The 14387-nt window shown below is 40.8% G+C and overlaps 2 protein-coding genes across 4 annotated transcripts in view; one reads left to right on the top strand and one right to left on the bottom strand.

Moving 5' to 3' along the window:
• The window catches only part of SAMD8 (sterile alpha motif domain containing 8), a 52819-nt gene extending 40992 nt beyond the window's left edge, over positions 1-11827 (bottom strand). The window contains exons 1-2 of one of the 3 annotated variants that reach the window (XM_029932007.1): positions 11611-11827; positions 7343-7411 (exon numbers count right to left, since the gene is read on the bottom strand). In XM_029932007.1, coding sequence (XP_029787867.1) covers positions 7343-7411; positions 11611-11784 — 243 coding nt within the window. In that variant the 5' untranslated portion in view covers positions 11785-11827. Of the gene's footprint in view, positions 1-7342; positions 7412-11413; positions 11559-11610 lie in introns of those variants that run through there. The other 2 variants (XM_029932008.1, XM_029932009.1) reach the window with 2 other exon arrangements.
• A 659-nt stretch (positions 11828-12486) lies between these two features.
• LOC115276055 (dual specificity protein phosphatase 13-like) overlaps positions 12487-14387 on the top strand; it is a 7533-nt gene continuing 5632 nt past the window's right edge. Inside the window, exons 1-2 of the mRNA XM_029919816.1 lie at positions 12487-12556; positions 13490-13652. Coding sequence (XP_029775676.1) covers positions 12487-12556; positions 13490-13652 — 233 coding nt within the window. The remainder of the gene's footprint in view (positions 12557-13489; positions 13653-14387) is intronic.

Below are 14387 nucleotides of genomic sequence, written 5' to 3'. Positions count from 1 at the left end.
TGCTGGTAAGGATGTGGAGAAACGGGCACACTGTTGGGAATGCAAACTGGAGCAGTTGCTCTGGAAAACAGGGTGGAGGTTCCTCAAAAAATTAACAATAGAACTCCCCTATGACCCAGCAATAGCACTGCTAGGAATTTACCCAAGGAATACAGGAGTGCTGATGCATAGGAGCACATGTATCCCAATGTTTATAGCACCATTTTCAACAATAGCCAAATCATGGAAAGAGCCTAAATGTTCATCAACTAGCAAATGGATCAAGAAGATGCGGTTTATATACACAATGGAATACTACATAGCAATGAGAAAGAATGAAATTTGGCCATTTGTAGCAATGTGGATGGAATTCAAGGGTATTATGCTAAGTGAAATAAGTCAGGCAGAGAAAGATACCACACGTTTTCACTCATATGTGGATCAGAAGAAACGTAACAGAGGACCATGGGGGAAGGGAAAGGGAAAAAATAGTTAAGGAGAGGGAGGGAGGCAAACCATAAGAGACTCTTAAATACTGAGAACAAACTGAGGGTTGATGGGGAGTGGGGGAGAGGGGGATATGGGTGATGGGCATGGAGGAGGGCACTTGTTGGGATGAGCACTGGGTGTTACATGGAACCAACTTGACAATAAACTATATTTAAAAAAATAAGGGGCCCCTGGGTGGCTCAGTCAGTTGAGAGTCCGACTTTAGTCCAGGTCAAGACTCTGCGCTTCATGGGTTCAAGCCCCACGTCAGGCTCAGTGCTGATGGCTCAGAGCCTGGAGCCTGCTTCAGATTCTGTGTCTCCCTCTCTCACTACTCTCCCCCCACCCACTCTGTCTCTCTGTCTCCCAAAGATAAATAAGCATTTAAAAAATAAAACAAGCTAGAAAATAAAAGGAATCTGAATTTTAAAAAAAAGAAAATATAATTTGGGGCTAGATCATGGAAACCTTTGCCAAGTTAATGATATTCTTTTTTAATTTTTTTAAATGCTTATTTACTTTTGAAAGAGAAAGAGAGGATGAGAGAGAGAGAAAGAGAGAGAAGCAGAGAGAAAGAGTGACAGAGGACCTGAAGCAGGCTCCAGGATGACAGTGTGGGGCTCCAACTCACGAAGCGTGAGATCATGACCTGAGCCAAAGTCAGAGGCTTTAACCGACTGAGCCACCCAGGTACCCCATCAAGTTAAGGATATTTTATGGATAATGGGAAGCCACTAGAGGAATAAGAGGATGACACAATGCATGTGCTTTAAGGAGAATAACTGTCAGAAAGTATAAAACAGACTGTGAGGGCTGAAGCTAGCATAAAAATATTTAACAGACTAAATGAAGGAAATAGCGGTGCCTGGGTGGCTCAGGTGGTTAAGCATCTGACTTTGGCTCAGGTCATGATCTCACAGTCTGTGAGTTCGAGCCCCGTGTCAGGCTCTGTGTGGACACCTTAGAGCCTGGAGCCTGCTTCAGATTCTGTGACTCCCTCTCTCTCTGCTCCTCCCCTACTCAGTCTCTGTCTCTGTCTCTCTCTCTCAAAATAAAATAAAGACATAAAAATTTTTTTAATGAAGGAAATAACTTTATAAAAAACAGGCAAGAGGGGGCACCTTGGTAACTCAGTCAGCTAAGTGTCTGACTTCAGCTCAGGTCATGATCTCATAGTCGTAGGCTTGAGCCCCATATTGGGCTGACAGCTCAGAATCTAGAGCCTGCATCAAATTCTTTGTTTCCCTCTCTCTATGCCCCTCCTCCACTACACTGTGTGTGTGTCTCTCTCTCAAAACTAAATAAACATTAAAAAAGTTAAAAATAATTTTTTTAAATAGAGGCAAGAGATGAAGGAAATACTATAGCAGATGAAAAATATGGCAGTGACGGCACTCTCTGATAAGTACTTTTTTTTTTTAAGTTTTTTTTTTTGAGAGAGAGTGTAGGTGGGGAAGGAGCAGAGAGAGGGAGATAGAGAATTCCAAGCAGGCTCTGCACCACCAGTGCAGAGCTGGATGCAGGGCTTGAACCCATGACCTGAGCTGAAGTCAGATGCTTAACTGACTGAGCCACCCAAGTGCCCCTCTAACAAGTACATTTTTGAAAAGAGCATATGTGGACTTCTGCTTGTGGGACGACTGATTAGATATACTTTTCCCTCTTACTCCCTGGATGAACTCAAATCTAGAACATACAAAAAATCCTTAAAATTCCACAGTAACAAACTAAAAATCCAATTAAAATTGGTGAAAGAGGAGTGCCTGGGTAGCTCAGTCAGTGAAGCATCGGACTTCAGCTCAGGTCACGATCTCACAGTTCGTGGGTTCGAGCCCCGCGTCAGGCTCTGTGCTGACAGCTCAGAGCCTGGAGCCTGCTTCGGATTCTGTATCTCCCTCTCTCTCTGCCCCTTCCCTGCTCACACTCAGTCTCTGTCACTCAACAATAAATAAATATTTTAAAAATTAAAAAAATTAAATAAAATCAGTGAAAGACATGAACAGGCATGTCATCAAAAAAAATATATGAATGGCAAAGAAGCACATGAAAATATGTTCAACATCACCAGCTGCTAGGGAAATGCAAATTAAGACCATGATGAGGTATAAATTGTGACAATATGGAATGCTATCAAGGATGCAGAACTGGAGAGCTCACATACTGCTAGGGGAAAATAAAACTGCACAGCCATGCTGGATGACAGTTTGGCAATTTCTTTAAAATCTGAGCATATACTAACCATACAACCTAGCAACTGTACTTCTGGTTATTTTATCCCAGAGAAATGAAAACTAAGGTTCACATAAAAACCTGTATACAAATGTCCCCAGTTTCATTACTTGTAATTCCTGAAAGGTGTATAAAAACAAAATATCTCACAATATGTGAACAATTAAACTGTGGTACATCCATGCCATGGAATACTACCAAACAATAAAAATTAATAAACTATGGATACACACAAGTAGATGGATCTCAAGGGCATTGTGCTAAGTGACAAAAATCCAATCTCAAACGGTCACATACAGTATGATTCTCTCTGTAACATCCTCAAAATGACAAAATTATACAGGTGGAAAACAGAAAAGATTATGTACTGAGGGTGGAGAGTAAACCAAGGGAGATCTTTATAGTAATGGAATAATTCTGTATCTTAAAAAAATTTTTTTTTAACTTTTAAAATTTATTTAAGTAATTGCTACACCCAACATGGGGGGGCTTGAACTCACGACCCAGATATTAAGAGTTACAAACTCTTCTAACTGAGCCAGCCAAGTGCCCCTTTATACCTTAACCGGTGCAATGGTTATATAAATCTACTCATGTTAAAGCGACACAAAACTATACATACCTTCTGAACCAATGTCAATTTCCAGGCCTTGCTATTGTACTATAACTGTGTAAGATATAACCAGTGAAGCATATGTGGGATCTCTCTGTGTTGTATGTAGAGATCTCTCTACACAACTTACTGTGAATCTTAAATTATTTCAAAACAAAAGTTAAAAAAATTTAAAGAAGCAAAATGTCCTAAAAAATCGCACATATATCGTATGTATATATCTTTAAGTAAGTAAAATGTCAAACTATTAAGAGTTACTCCTCCAGTGAACTCTTTCACTACCTACATTAAATATTTCTAAAATTTCTGAATTTTATACCATGAGCATGCAATACTTGACAACCAAAGGGAAGATTCAAGAAAATGAAACCAATATTATTACTCACTGTTTGAAGCATTATCACACAAATAGATATGAATAGAAAATTAAGAAAGAATACCAATTTAACTCAACTAATAACCCATGTATGCATATATACACTAAATAAAAGAAATAGTGAGGCAACTAACAAGTCCAAGAGGTCCAAAAAAATATCTGATTACAGATCCAGCTCCATCAGCCACTACCAATGTGACTTTGGAAAATGACTTAGCCTTTGTACTTTAAGAGACCAAGAGATTATGAACAGAAACTAGTCAGAAATATAAAACATACAATGCTTTGTAAATCAGGATGTCAGAATTCTTAAAATCATTGAATTGGAAGTGACTTGAATGAAAGATTTAGCACAATTCTTCAACTGACAGCTGAAGAAACAAAGTTAGTAAATTTCAGACAGCTATACTGCAAAAGAATTAAATAAATAACCCAGAAAGTATAGCAGTTAAGAATGCTGGCTCTGGAATCAAACTGCCTAGGTTCAAATTGGGGATTTACCACCCACAGCTATGGGACCCTGCATTAGTTACCTAAACTCCTTGGGCCTCCTTATTTTTATCTGCAAAATGGAGAGAATACTAGCTCTTACTCCACAGGCTTATTGTTAAGATTACATGGACTAATACTGTAATGCTTTTGTAATAATGCTTGGCAAATAAAAACTCCTCAGTAAATAAAAGCTAATACTACCATCTTCATTAACTCCTCTTCCTGCCAGTATTGCCCTAGACCTGAAATTAAACCATTAGGATAGTCCCCTATCAACTAATAGTCAAACCCACTCTTTTTTTTTTAATGTATATTTATTTATTTTGAAAGAGTGAGAGAGAGCAAGCGCTAGCACATAAGCAGAGGAGGGACAGGGAGAGAGAGAATCCAAACCATACTCCATGCTCAGTGCAGAGCGTGGAATGACACGGGGCTGGATCTCTCAAACTGTGAGATTGTGACCCGAGCTGAAATCAAGAATCAGTTGCTTAACTGACTGAGCCACCCAGGTGCCCCCAAACCCATTCTTAACTCAATCTTTGGGTTAATATGAAATAATTATGAATATTTTTTAAAAAAGCTGTAAAATCTTATTAAGGTTTTGCTCAAGATTGAATAACCTTTCAGGGAAACAATGTAATCAAATAACAAACTGAAAAATAACAATACTGATTCCAGTTAATCAGTGTAGACTTCAACTCTACATGAGTTTCTCATATAAACATTTATTTAATATCAAGTTTAACTAAATAAAAATATTTCAACAAGAGCATACCAACATTTAAAAAAATATGCTAGGGGTTGATGTAATTGATTACTTTTGATATCTAAAAGTATTTCTAGGGGTGCCTGGCTGGCTGGCTCAGTCGGTGGAGCATGTGAATCTTCATTCCAGAGATATAGGTTCAAGTCCCATGCTAGGTGAAGAGATTATTTAAAAATAAAATCTTAAAAAAAAAAAAAGTACTTCTTTATCTTAACAACTAACTTGGGAAGTTTTCTTAAAGTGACAGGCACAGGGTGCCTGGGTGGCTCAGTTGGATGAGCTTCCGACCCTTGATTTCAGCTCAGGTCATGATCTCACAGTTTGTGAGACTGACCCCAAGTCAGGCTCTGTGCTGTCAGCATGGAGAATCTCTGAGAATCCCTTACTTGGGATTCTCTCTCTCCTCTATCTCTAGATGTCTTTCTAAAAAATAAACTTAAAAAGAAAAGTGACAGGTACCAATCACTGGAATTACACAAACTATCCTGCTGGTCTTAATTATACAAACATGGTTGCTCAGTGGGTTAAGTGGCCGACTTCAGCTCAGGTCATGATCTCATGGTTCGTGAGTTTGAGCCTCACATCAGGCTCTGTGCTGACAGCTCAGAGCCTGAAGCCTGCTTCGGATTGTGTCTCCTCCTCTCTCTGCCCTTCCCCTGCTCACGCTCTCTCTCTTAAAAATAAATACACATTAAAAAAATTATACAAACACATAAGAGACCAAAATGACCTTTAATTTATCATTATGCAATCTTTAGAATACAAAGGATATATGGACAAAATGAAAACTTTTTATTTTTTAAAGAGGGCTTCATGCCCAGTGCAGAACCCAATGCAGGGCTCAAACTCACAACCCTAAGATCAAGACCTGAGCTGAGACCAAGACTCTGATGCTTTACTGACTGAGCCATCCAAGTGCCCCCAAAACTTTACTTTCTGTGTGTTTTCAGAACCAATGTTGAGGTTCATATGATGATAATGATTTAAATATGCTGGATTTTTCTTGTAGTTTCACTTGATCATATGTACTCTAAATTATCAGAGTATAAGCTGAAGCAACTGTCTTATTTAAAAATCATATATTGTCTTTAAAAACCATATATTCAGAGGCGCCTGGGTGGCTCAGTCGTTTGAGCATCCAACTTTGGCTCAGGTCATGATCTCACAGCTGGTGGGTTTGAGCCCTGTGTCGGGCTCTGTGCTGACCACTAGCTCAGAGCCTAGAGCCTGCTTCAGATTCTATGTCTCCCTCTCTCTCTGTCCCTCCCTCGTTCATGCTCGCTGTCTCTCAAAAATAAATTTAAAAATGTATGAAAAATTTTAAAAAACATATATTCAAATGCCTCTAAAGGAATTCAGAACTGATTAAAATTGATTCATAAACATGAAATACGCTGTTTTTGAAACTTATTAGTGATCTGGCATACAGTAAAATTTTTTTAAATTATCATTTCCAAGTGACCATATCCCAAGACAAAAGAGAGGAAGAAGGGTGCCTGGGTGGCTCAGTTGGTTAAATGTCACACTTCAGCTCAGACAAACTCCCAGTTTGTGGGTTCGAGCCCTTTGTCAGGCTCTGTCCTTACAGCTTGGAGCCTGGAGCTTGCTTTGGTTTCTGTGTCTCCTCTCTCTCTCTCTCTCTCCCCCCTCTCCCTTCTCCACTCTCCCCTCTCCCCCACTCAGGCATGATCTCTTTCTCTCAAAAATAAATCATTAAAAAATTTTATTTTAAAAAGAGGGGGAAGCTATTTTTTAAAAATTATATAAATGTTAATATAGTCTCCTTAAAGTAATTACACATTAGAGTTGAACTCATGCCAAAATTACCTTAAATCTAATTTTTACCTAATAAAGCTTACTTATTATATAGTTAATACAAATTATACCAGTTTGCAGATCCATAAGCCAGAGCATAAAATTAACTTTTATGAAAATAAAAAGCCTAAACTATAATGTAGAAGGACAAAGTTTACTTTGACCATTTAGCTCTGCAGTTTGTAGTATTTAGGACTATGTGGCTTTTTTTCTAGTCCCATTTTTATTTTTTAATCCTATTTTTAGATCTTTTCATCAAGCAAACAAAAACTATTATTTTCTCTTTCTTTTTTTAAACATTTATTTATTTACTGTTTAGAGAAAGCACAAGTGTGGGGCAGGGGTAGTGGGGGGGGGGCGGACAAAGGATCTGAAGCAGGCTTTTTGCTGACAGCAGAGAGCCCCATGTGGGGCTCAAACTCACAAATGGTGAGGTGAGATCAAGAGTCAGACACTTAACAGCCTGAGCTACCCAGGTGCCCCAGTTTACCTTCTTAAGCAGATACCACGGTTTCCAAAACATCCATGAAATCTGCTATAATTTCAAAACAGTTACAAAGACACTGAACCAATTTTTACCAACCATTTTTGAAACTCCAGCAGTGATTTTGTTATGTCCCACTTCTGAGCAGTAGAGTTTGAGGCAGCACATCTGAAGAAATTAAATTCCCTTTTTAGTTACATCACTGTTCTCTTGGTTGCACTTCAGTTCAGGGACATTTTTTGCTGCCCCGATCATGCAATCTCATATACTATTAAAAAAAAAAAAAGTTGTCATGTATACCAAAGAACCCATACTTTTCTGGCTCCAACTTGCCTTTAATCTAAGACTCCCAGTAGCAGGATGCATCTAAGTCTGTATCACATGCAGAACCATCTCAGCTCAATGAGTAAGAATCTAATTAGACAATATTGCCCAGTTTAAACCTGCAGTTGCAGTAAAATGTTTTACACAATGATGATAATTTAGTAGTAAGTTTCATGAGGGGTTCTTGATCTGGCTGCAGGCCAGTACAAAGAAATAAACCAGCAAAGAAGTATATAAATTCTAATTCTTGTTCCAATCACTAAATTGATATTTGGAAAGACTAGTAGTTTGACACATTGATTGGTAAAATCTTTATTTTTAAACATGCTATACCTCAAATCAATCAACATGATGGAAAATGAAAGACTGGCTCAAGATTTCAAAATCCATTACAATATTATGAAAATATACTGAATCTGGACTCAAAATTTAATATATGGTTTTGGCAATCTTTGACTTTCATGACAATATTATATTGATGAAACTGACATTGATTTAACTTAATCTCAAAGTTCCAAACTAAAACCAATTTGCAGACATTTTCAGTAACTCAGTGATACAGTGAAATTTGCAAGATTTGAAATTAGCAGAATTTGTGGTTCTCACCTCCGACTAGAATGCCTTACCTGTCAAGAATTTTAAGAGAACAAAGGGCAAGATAATAGATACTACCTCTCTTGTTCAGGGCCACAATTAAAATATTCAACTAAGCCCACAAGAAAAATTTAAGACAAATATAAACATAGGTCACTGACTCCATAGCACTCTTTTGAAGTACACATGATAAAAAAACTATTTTATGGTTTAAGACTGTGATGAAACTATTGTAACCAAGTTCTCCTAGTTTCGATTATCCTAAGCAAGAGCAAAGATAGGCTCATATTATGTTAAATTCTGTACTGAAGTGATTTTATTACCAGGAAGACAATGTCAATATGGAGACATGAAGTCTAGACTCAGCTAGAAGATTAAGCTGAAGATCCAGTGATGACAGTGCCGTGTATATGAGGAGAGAGAGCCCAGGAATATTCACACAAGTCTGTCACAAATTCATATCCTATATGCATGTGACAAATTACCAACCAGTGACAGAGGCAGTATGTAAACACTGAATTGTTCTCCAAGCATGCCAGGTCCAAACTGTCCAATTTTTGTTAACTTCTAGATTTCTCAAAGGTAAGAGGATGGTAAGACCTAAGAAAGAATTACTGTCATAACTCATGGCTGTTTTAGATTCACCCTACTAAACACCATATATTACATCAGGCCAGAAGGTAAGAATTTTCAAAGAATATCCACTTAATACAGTCATTCTTATATGACAAAATAATAATAATATTCATCAGAGAGGCACTTGGGTGGCTCCATCAGTTAAATACCCAACTTCAGCTCAGGTCATGATCTCACAGTCCATGAGTTCGAGCCCCACATCAGACTCTGTGCTGACAGCTCAGAGCCTGGAACGTACTTTGAATTCTGTGTTTCCCACTCTCTCTCTTGTCCCTCCCCCACTCATGCTCTGTCTCTCTTTCAAAGATAAATAAACATAAAAAAATTATACAACTCCATTTAATAGTTTAATTTTACAGTAATATTAAGATGTAACTTTAATAGAGATTCTACTTCAGTTCCATTCAGTAAATTTTTAAATGCCATGACTTTTATTTAGAGCTGAGTATAAAGGCAAGGTCTTTAGAGAATCTCAGTCTGGTGAGGGTAAACAGAAACATAAACAATAGTAATACTATATAACTTCCAACTAAGATTCTTTTGACAATAGTTAAAGCAAAGAATTCTTCTCTCCTTTGAACATTAATTACTAGTCCACTAAGCATCTGAAGATATGGCACAGTCTATATACATTAGTTAATTTAAAAGCTTTTGTAATAAAGTACATTTTCACTGCATAAAGATTAAATAGTAGATGCCTGTTTAGAGAAGAAACACTTGATTGAAAGTTTGTTCTGAAATGGGCAACAAGAGCGCGTTGGTGGCTCAGTCGGTTAAGCGTCCGGCTTCAGCTCAGGTCATGATCTCACAGTTCGTGGGTTTGAGCCCCACATCAGGCTCTGTGCTGACAGCTCAGAGCCTGGAACCTGCTTCGGAATCTGTATCTCCCTCTCTCTCCGACCCTCCCCTGCTAGCGCTCTCTCTGTCTCTCAAAAATAAATAAAAAACATTAAAAAAAAAAAGTTTGAAATGGGCAACAAATGTGTAAAACATAATGAAATAAAAAGTTGCAAAAGTAACAAAATATGAAACATAGCTAAAGTCTTCGGACTTCTTGAGGCCATATTATAATTTAACAATTACAAAAGGAAATTAGCTTATACTAAAGTGAATATCAGTATTTCAATCATTATTCTTCCGGCACAATTACTGTTTTGGTACTATGCCTTCTATAAAAAGCATTGGTGTCCCCACCTATCCCAGTTCTGCTTACTGACAACAAGCATCCTCTACTCTTAGTTTTCTAGATTACTCTTCTAAAAAGATTACTTATACAATATATACAAAATTGCATTAATACTGGTCCTGCGAATTTATCAAAAGAACTTCTCCAATTTTCAAGAGGCGACTCCAATCCCGGAGTTACGAGTGAGAGAAAGAGCTGGTGGTACTCTTGGACTGTAGTGATTTCACATATACAGCTGACCCTTAACATGGGTTTGACTTGCCCAGGTCCACTTATATGCACATACCTCCCCCATAAATACAGTACAGTACTGTGAATGCATTTTCTCTTATGATTTCTTAACATTTTCTTTTCTCTACCTTCCTTTATTATAAGAATACAGTATATAATACACATAACATACAAAACCTGTTAATCAATCGTTTATGTTATCAGTAAGGCTCTCGGGCAACAGGCTATTAGCTAAGTTTTCCTGGAGTCAAAAGTTATAGGGGATTATGACTGCATGCTTCTAACCAACCCTCTGTTGTTCAAGGGTGAATTGTAGTTTTATAAACCCTTTTAACTTGCATATTGATCATATTTTCACCCTAGGGTAAATATGATGTGTCAACTCAAATTGTCAAAGTGGAACCAGTCAATACTTACTTAGTCTCTGTAAAACCTAAGGGCCCAAATTCTTGTTCTGAGGTGGTTGTTTTTTTCTTTTTTAAACGTAAGGGTACGTATTAAATCTCTTTCATAAAGATCTATACTTGCCTGGTATTTAAAGTAAACCTTAAGAAAAATATAAAGAAAAAAAACCCCCACGCTATTACTGTTAGAAAACACCCAAATGATATCTTTATTTTCAGAATCACTCCCTCCACTATCTTTTCCGAACATCACTTCCTTTCTACTACTTCCCGCAGTCGTTCCGGCAAATCAGTGTTCAACGCCGCGCCGGATTATTAAAATGATCCGCTGTCTACAAAGGAGAAAGCCCCATATTCCGAGCATATTACCTTAGTGATCGTCGACGCTTTCAAAGACACTTGTGAAAATGCCAAAGCCCTAAATGAGCTCCCCAAGGGCTCCTTTTCTTTCTTGACCTCATTTCTCGTTTTATGGCCCTTTAGGTCAGACGACTTCCTAGCCGACAGCCCCTCCCTTTTCCAATTAAACTTAAATCCTTCGCCTAACTACCCCCACCCCCCGATTCTGGTCAGCGACCTCCTCAGTGACAACCCGGTTCCGGCTCTCTCGCCAGGCAGTGCTATCGACCGAGTCCTGGCTCCTACGATCCCTCGCCCACACCGCCAAATCCTGGAGCATCTCTTCCTCCAGCGCCGCATCACGCGGGACCCCTTCGATCGGCTTCGCTCACTATTCAGCTCTCCAAACCGGCCAAGCTCTTGCCTCTCCCTCAGTCTCCCACTCTCCCACCTCACCTCAGGCCCTCGGCTCAACAGCCTCCATTTCCACAGATTCCATTCTAGAGCCGACTCTCCAGGATCCCTCACCCGTCGCCGGTGGCCTCTTCAGATCCCAGTCCTTGGCAGCCCCGGCTCCGCCCCTGACTCCCAACTCCTCCTCGGCTGCAGGCGCCCCCCAAACTCCCCTCTCCTCAGGCTCGGCTCCCGCTCACCTCTGCGGTCCGAGTCGGGCTCCCCCGACCCAACTCCGAGTCGGCGTCTGAGCCGTGGTCGGAGTCCCGGGCCCTCCGGGCCTCGCTGGAGTGAAGCGCCTCGAGCGGCGGGGGCGGATCCCGTGGAGAAAAGCCGAAGTGGAGGCGGGGGCGGTGGCGGCTGCGCGCAGGCATCGCTACGGCCTGTCTCTCGGTCGCGCCTGCAGCCGCTTGAATCCGAACCGGAACTGCTTCGGGAGGAGGGGCCCAACCGGGGGGAGGCGGAGTTTACGGGCGGGGGTGGGGCACAAACCGGAAGGGTCGCAGGAATCTAGCTGGGCTGAGGGAAGGAAAACCGCAGCAAGGAAATCCAAGAGCGCATGCGTCAGGCCCAACGCCGAAGTGGAAGAAAATCAAAGGGCTGGTGAAGTTGGGGTAGGTCTATGGGATTATTAAGTGAGGTTTGGGAACAAGAAGAAATTACCTAATTCCTTTGGAGGGAGCCAGCTCCTCTGCAAGAGCCAATGTCCAATGGTCATTGTTACCATTTATTATCTCTTTACTTCCTGACAGTGCTTATGCCAAATGCTATACAAATATCTCACCTAATCTTTGTGCCAACTCTACAGGGTATTATAACACAGAACTGCCAAGAAACCTACCTGAGGTACCAAAGTTAATACGTGCTGACGCCAGTATTCTTTCTTAAATCTACCTGAAGAATCTGTGGTCTTCTCACTCTATTATCAGAAAGACCCCAACCCAGGCCTAGAAAGGTCCAAAACCACCTGTGATTTGGGCTCCAAACCCCCCTTGATCTTGCTTCCCCATCGAGTGCAGAACAGACTTCCTGGGATGGAGACAGGTTCTGGGGGGGCCTGAGTGCCTACTGCTCCCATGGGATGCCCTGCTGTAGCCTTTACCCTCAAGCTGGACTCAAGGCCAGAGGCAGCTGGGAGCATTCCCAGTGATGAGGGAGCATAAGGGAAGCTGAGGGCAAAGCACAAGCTAACAACACCCCTTCCCACCCCAGACCCCTGTGGAATATATGTGATAGTCCTCAGGCATTCAGGGCTGCCCAAGAACAAAAGTAAGGACAGAAAACAAATGGCCAAGGGGCACCTGGATGGCTCAGTCAGTGGTTTCTGACTTCAGCTCAGGACATGATCTCACGGTTGTTGGGTTTGAGCCCCACGTCAGGCTCTGTGCTGACAACTCAGAGCATGGAGCCTTCTTTGGATTCTGTGTCTGCCTTTGGATTCTGCCCCTCCCCTACTTACACTCTATTTCACTCTCTCAAAAATAAATAAACATTTTAAAAAATGGTTAAACTGGGAATCTACATCGGTTTACAAATACCTTAGAAAAGGGGCAACTGGGTGGCTCAGTGGGTTAAGGGCCGGCTTCGACTCAGGTCATGATCTCACGGTTCGTGGGTTCGAACCCTGCGTTGGGCTCTGTGCTGACAGCTAGCTCAGAGCCTGGACCCTGCTTCAGATTCTGTGTCTCCCTCTCTCTCTGAGCCTCCCCTGCTTTCACTGTCTCTCTCTGTCTCTCAAAAATAAATAAAAGATATTTTAAAAAATTAAAAAAACCCAAATACCTTAGAAAATTACACACACACAAAGGCAATCTTATTAAGGGTTTAATCTCCAGTAGCTTCCTACTATTTTAAAGATAATGCTTTGCTAGAGGGAAAAACAATTTTAGCTTGACAATAGCTAGGCCATCAGTAATCTGTGAGTCTTAGCATATGGAAATCCTTTAAGAAACTTCCTCTTGACTTTACCTTACCCAACTCAGTAGTATATAACCAGTCACTCTTCACAACCCCCGTGCAGCTCTTTCTGCCCGGGGTCCTGTCCCCAGGCTTTAATAAAATCACCTTTTTGCACCAAAGATGTCTTCAAGAATTCTTCTTGGTCGTCAGCTCTGAACCCTTACCATCACCCCAAGACCCTGTCACCACTGCAACTCATATTCCTCCCAACCCATCAGGGCCTTCACGAACTCACCGGAGAGCGGGCAAGGCCTCTTACCTCTTTTGCCCATAACTCCCTCTGGTAAGAGGGCAGTTATAGGCCTCTCTTAGTTTCTGTTGTGGGGACAAAAGCCCTCATAAGCAGGGGAATCTCCCTCCCATCCCAAAAATGTTTCTGATGACAGTCCCTTTGGCTCTTCAGAAAATCTAGGGCAACAGTCACTTCCCTTCTCCCCCCTTTAATATAGGCAGCCCATTTCAGCTTTCTCTTTTGAGAAATCAGCCACCTTCAGTACAGAACCATGTTCAAACCTTCCCCTACAAACCCCATGGGCATCCTTGAGATGAAGTTTTCCATGCCTCCTCTCCACATTTCTCTGACTCTACAACCCTGGAAACTTCCCCTGAGCTGCATAATCCAGAGGCTCACTCAGTAGCCATATGGTTCCCACCCAGTTTGTGGCCCACTCAGACCTGCGGAGCTTTTTTTTTTTTAATTATTCATCTTTGGAATCAATCATCCCCTCTCCACCCTGGATCTCCACTTTAACTCAGTCCTCAGAAATAAATAGCCTTCCTCGGGGCCCAAAGCCTATTAGCTCAACAAATGTTTCTTAGGCACTACTATGTGTTAGATACAGAATATCCTTTGTTTCATTCAATCCTCACAATTCTTTGAGTAAGTACAAATTATCCTTACTTTAACAGATGAAGAAACTGAGGTGGGGAATAATAATAATGATAATAATTTGCAGATATATGATGGATTTCATGTTGTCACGGAGTTTGGGGTTAGGGGAGTGACTTGAGGGGTGGG

This window comes from Suricata suricatta, chromosome 2, assembly GCF_006229205.1.
Source record: "Suricata suricatta isolate VVHF042 chromosome 2, meerkat_22Aug2017_6uvM2_HiC, whole genome shotgun sequence".
Taxonomy (NCBI): domain Eukaryota; kingdom Metazoa; phylum Chordata; class Mammalia; order Carnivora; family Herpestidae; genus Suricata; species Suricata suricatta.
The sequence above is the reverse complement of the archived record's forward strand: the minus strand, read 5'-3'. Positions and strand labels throughout refer to the sequence as shown.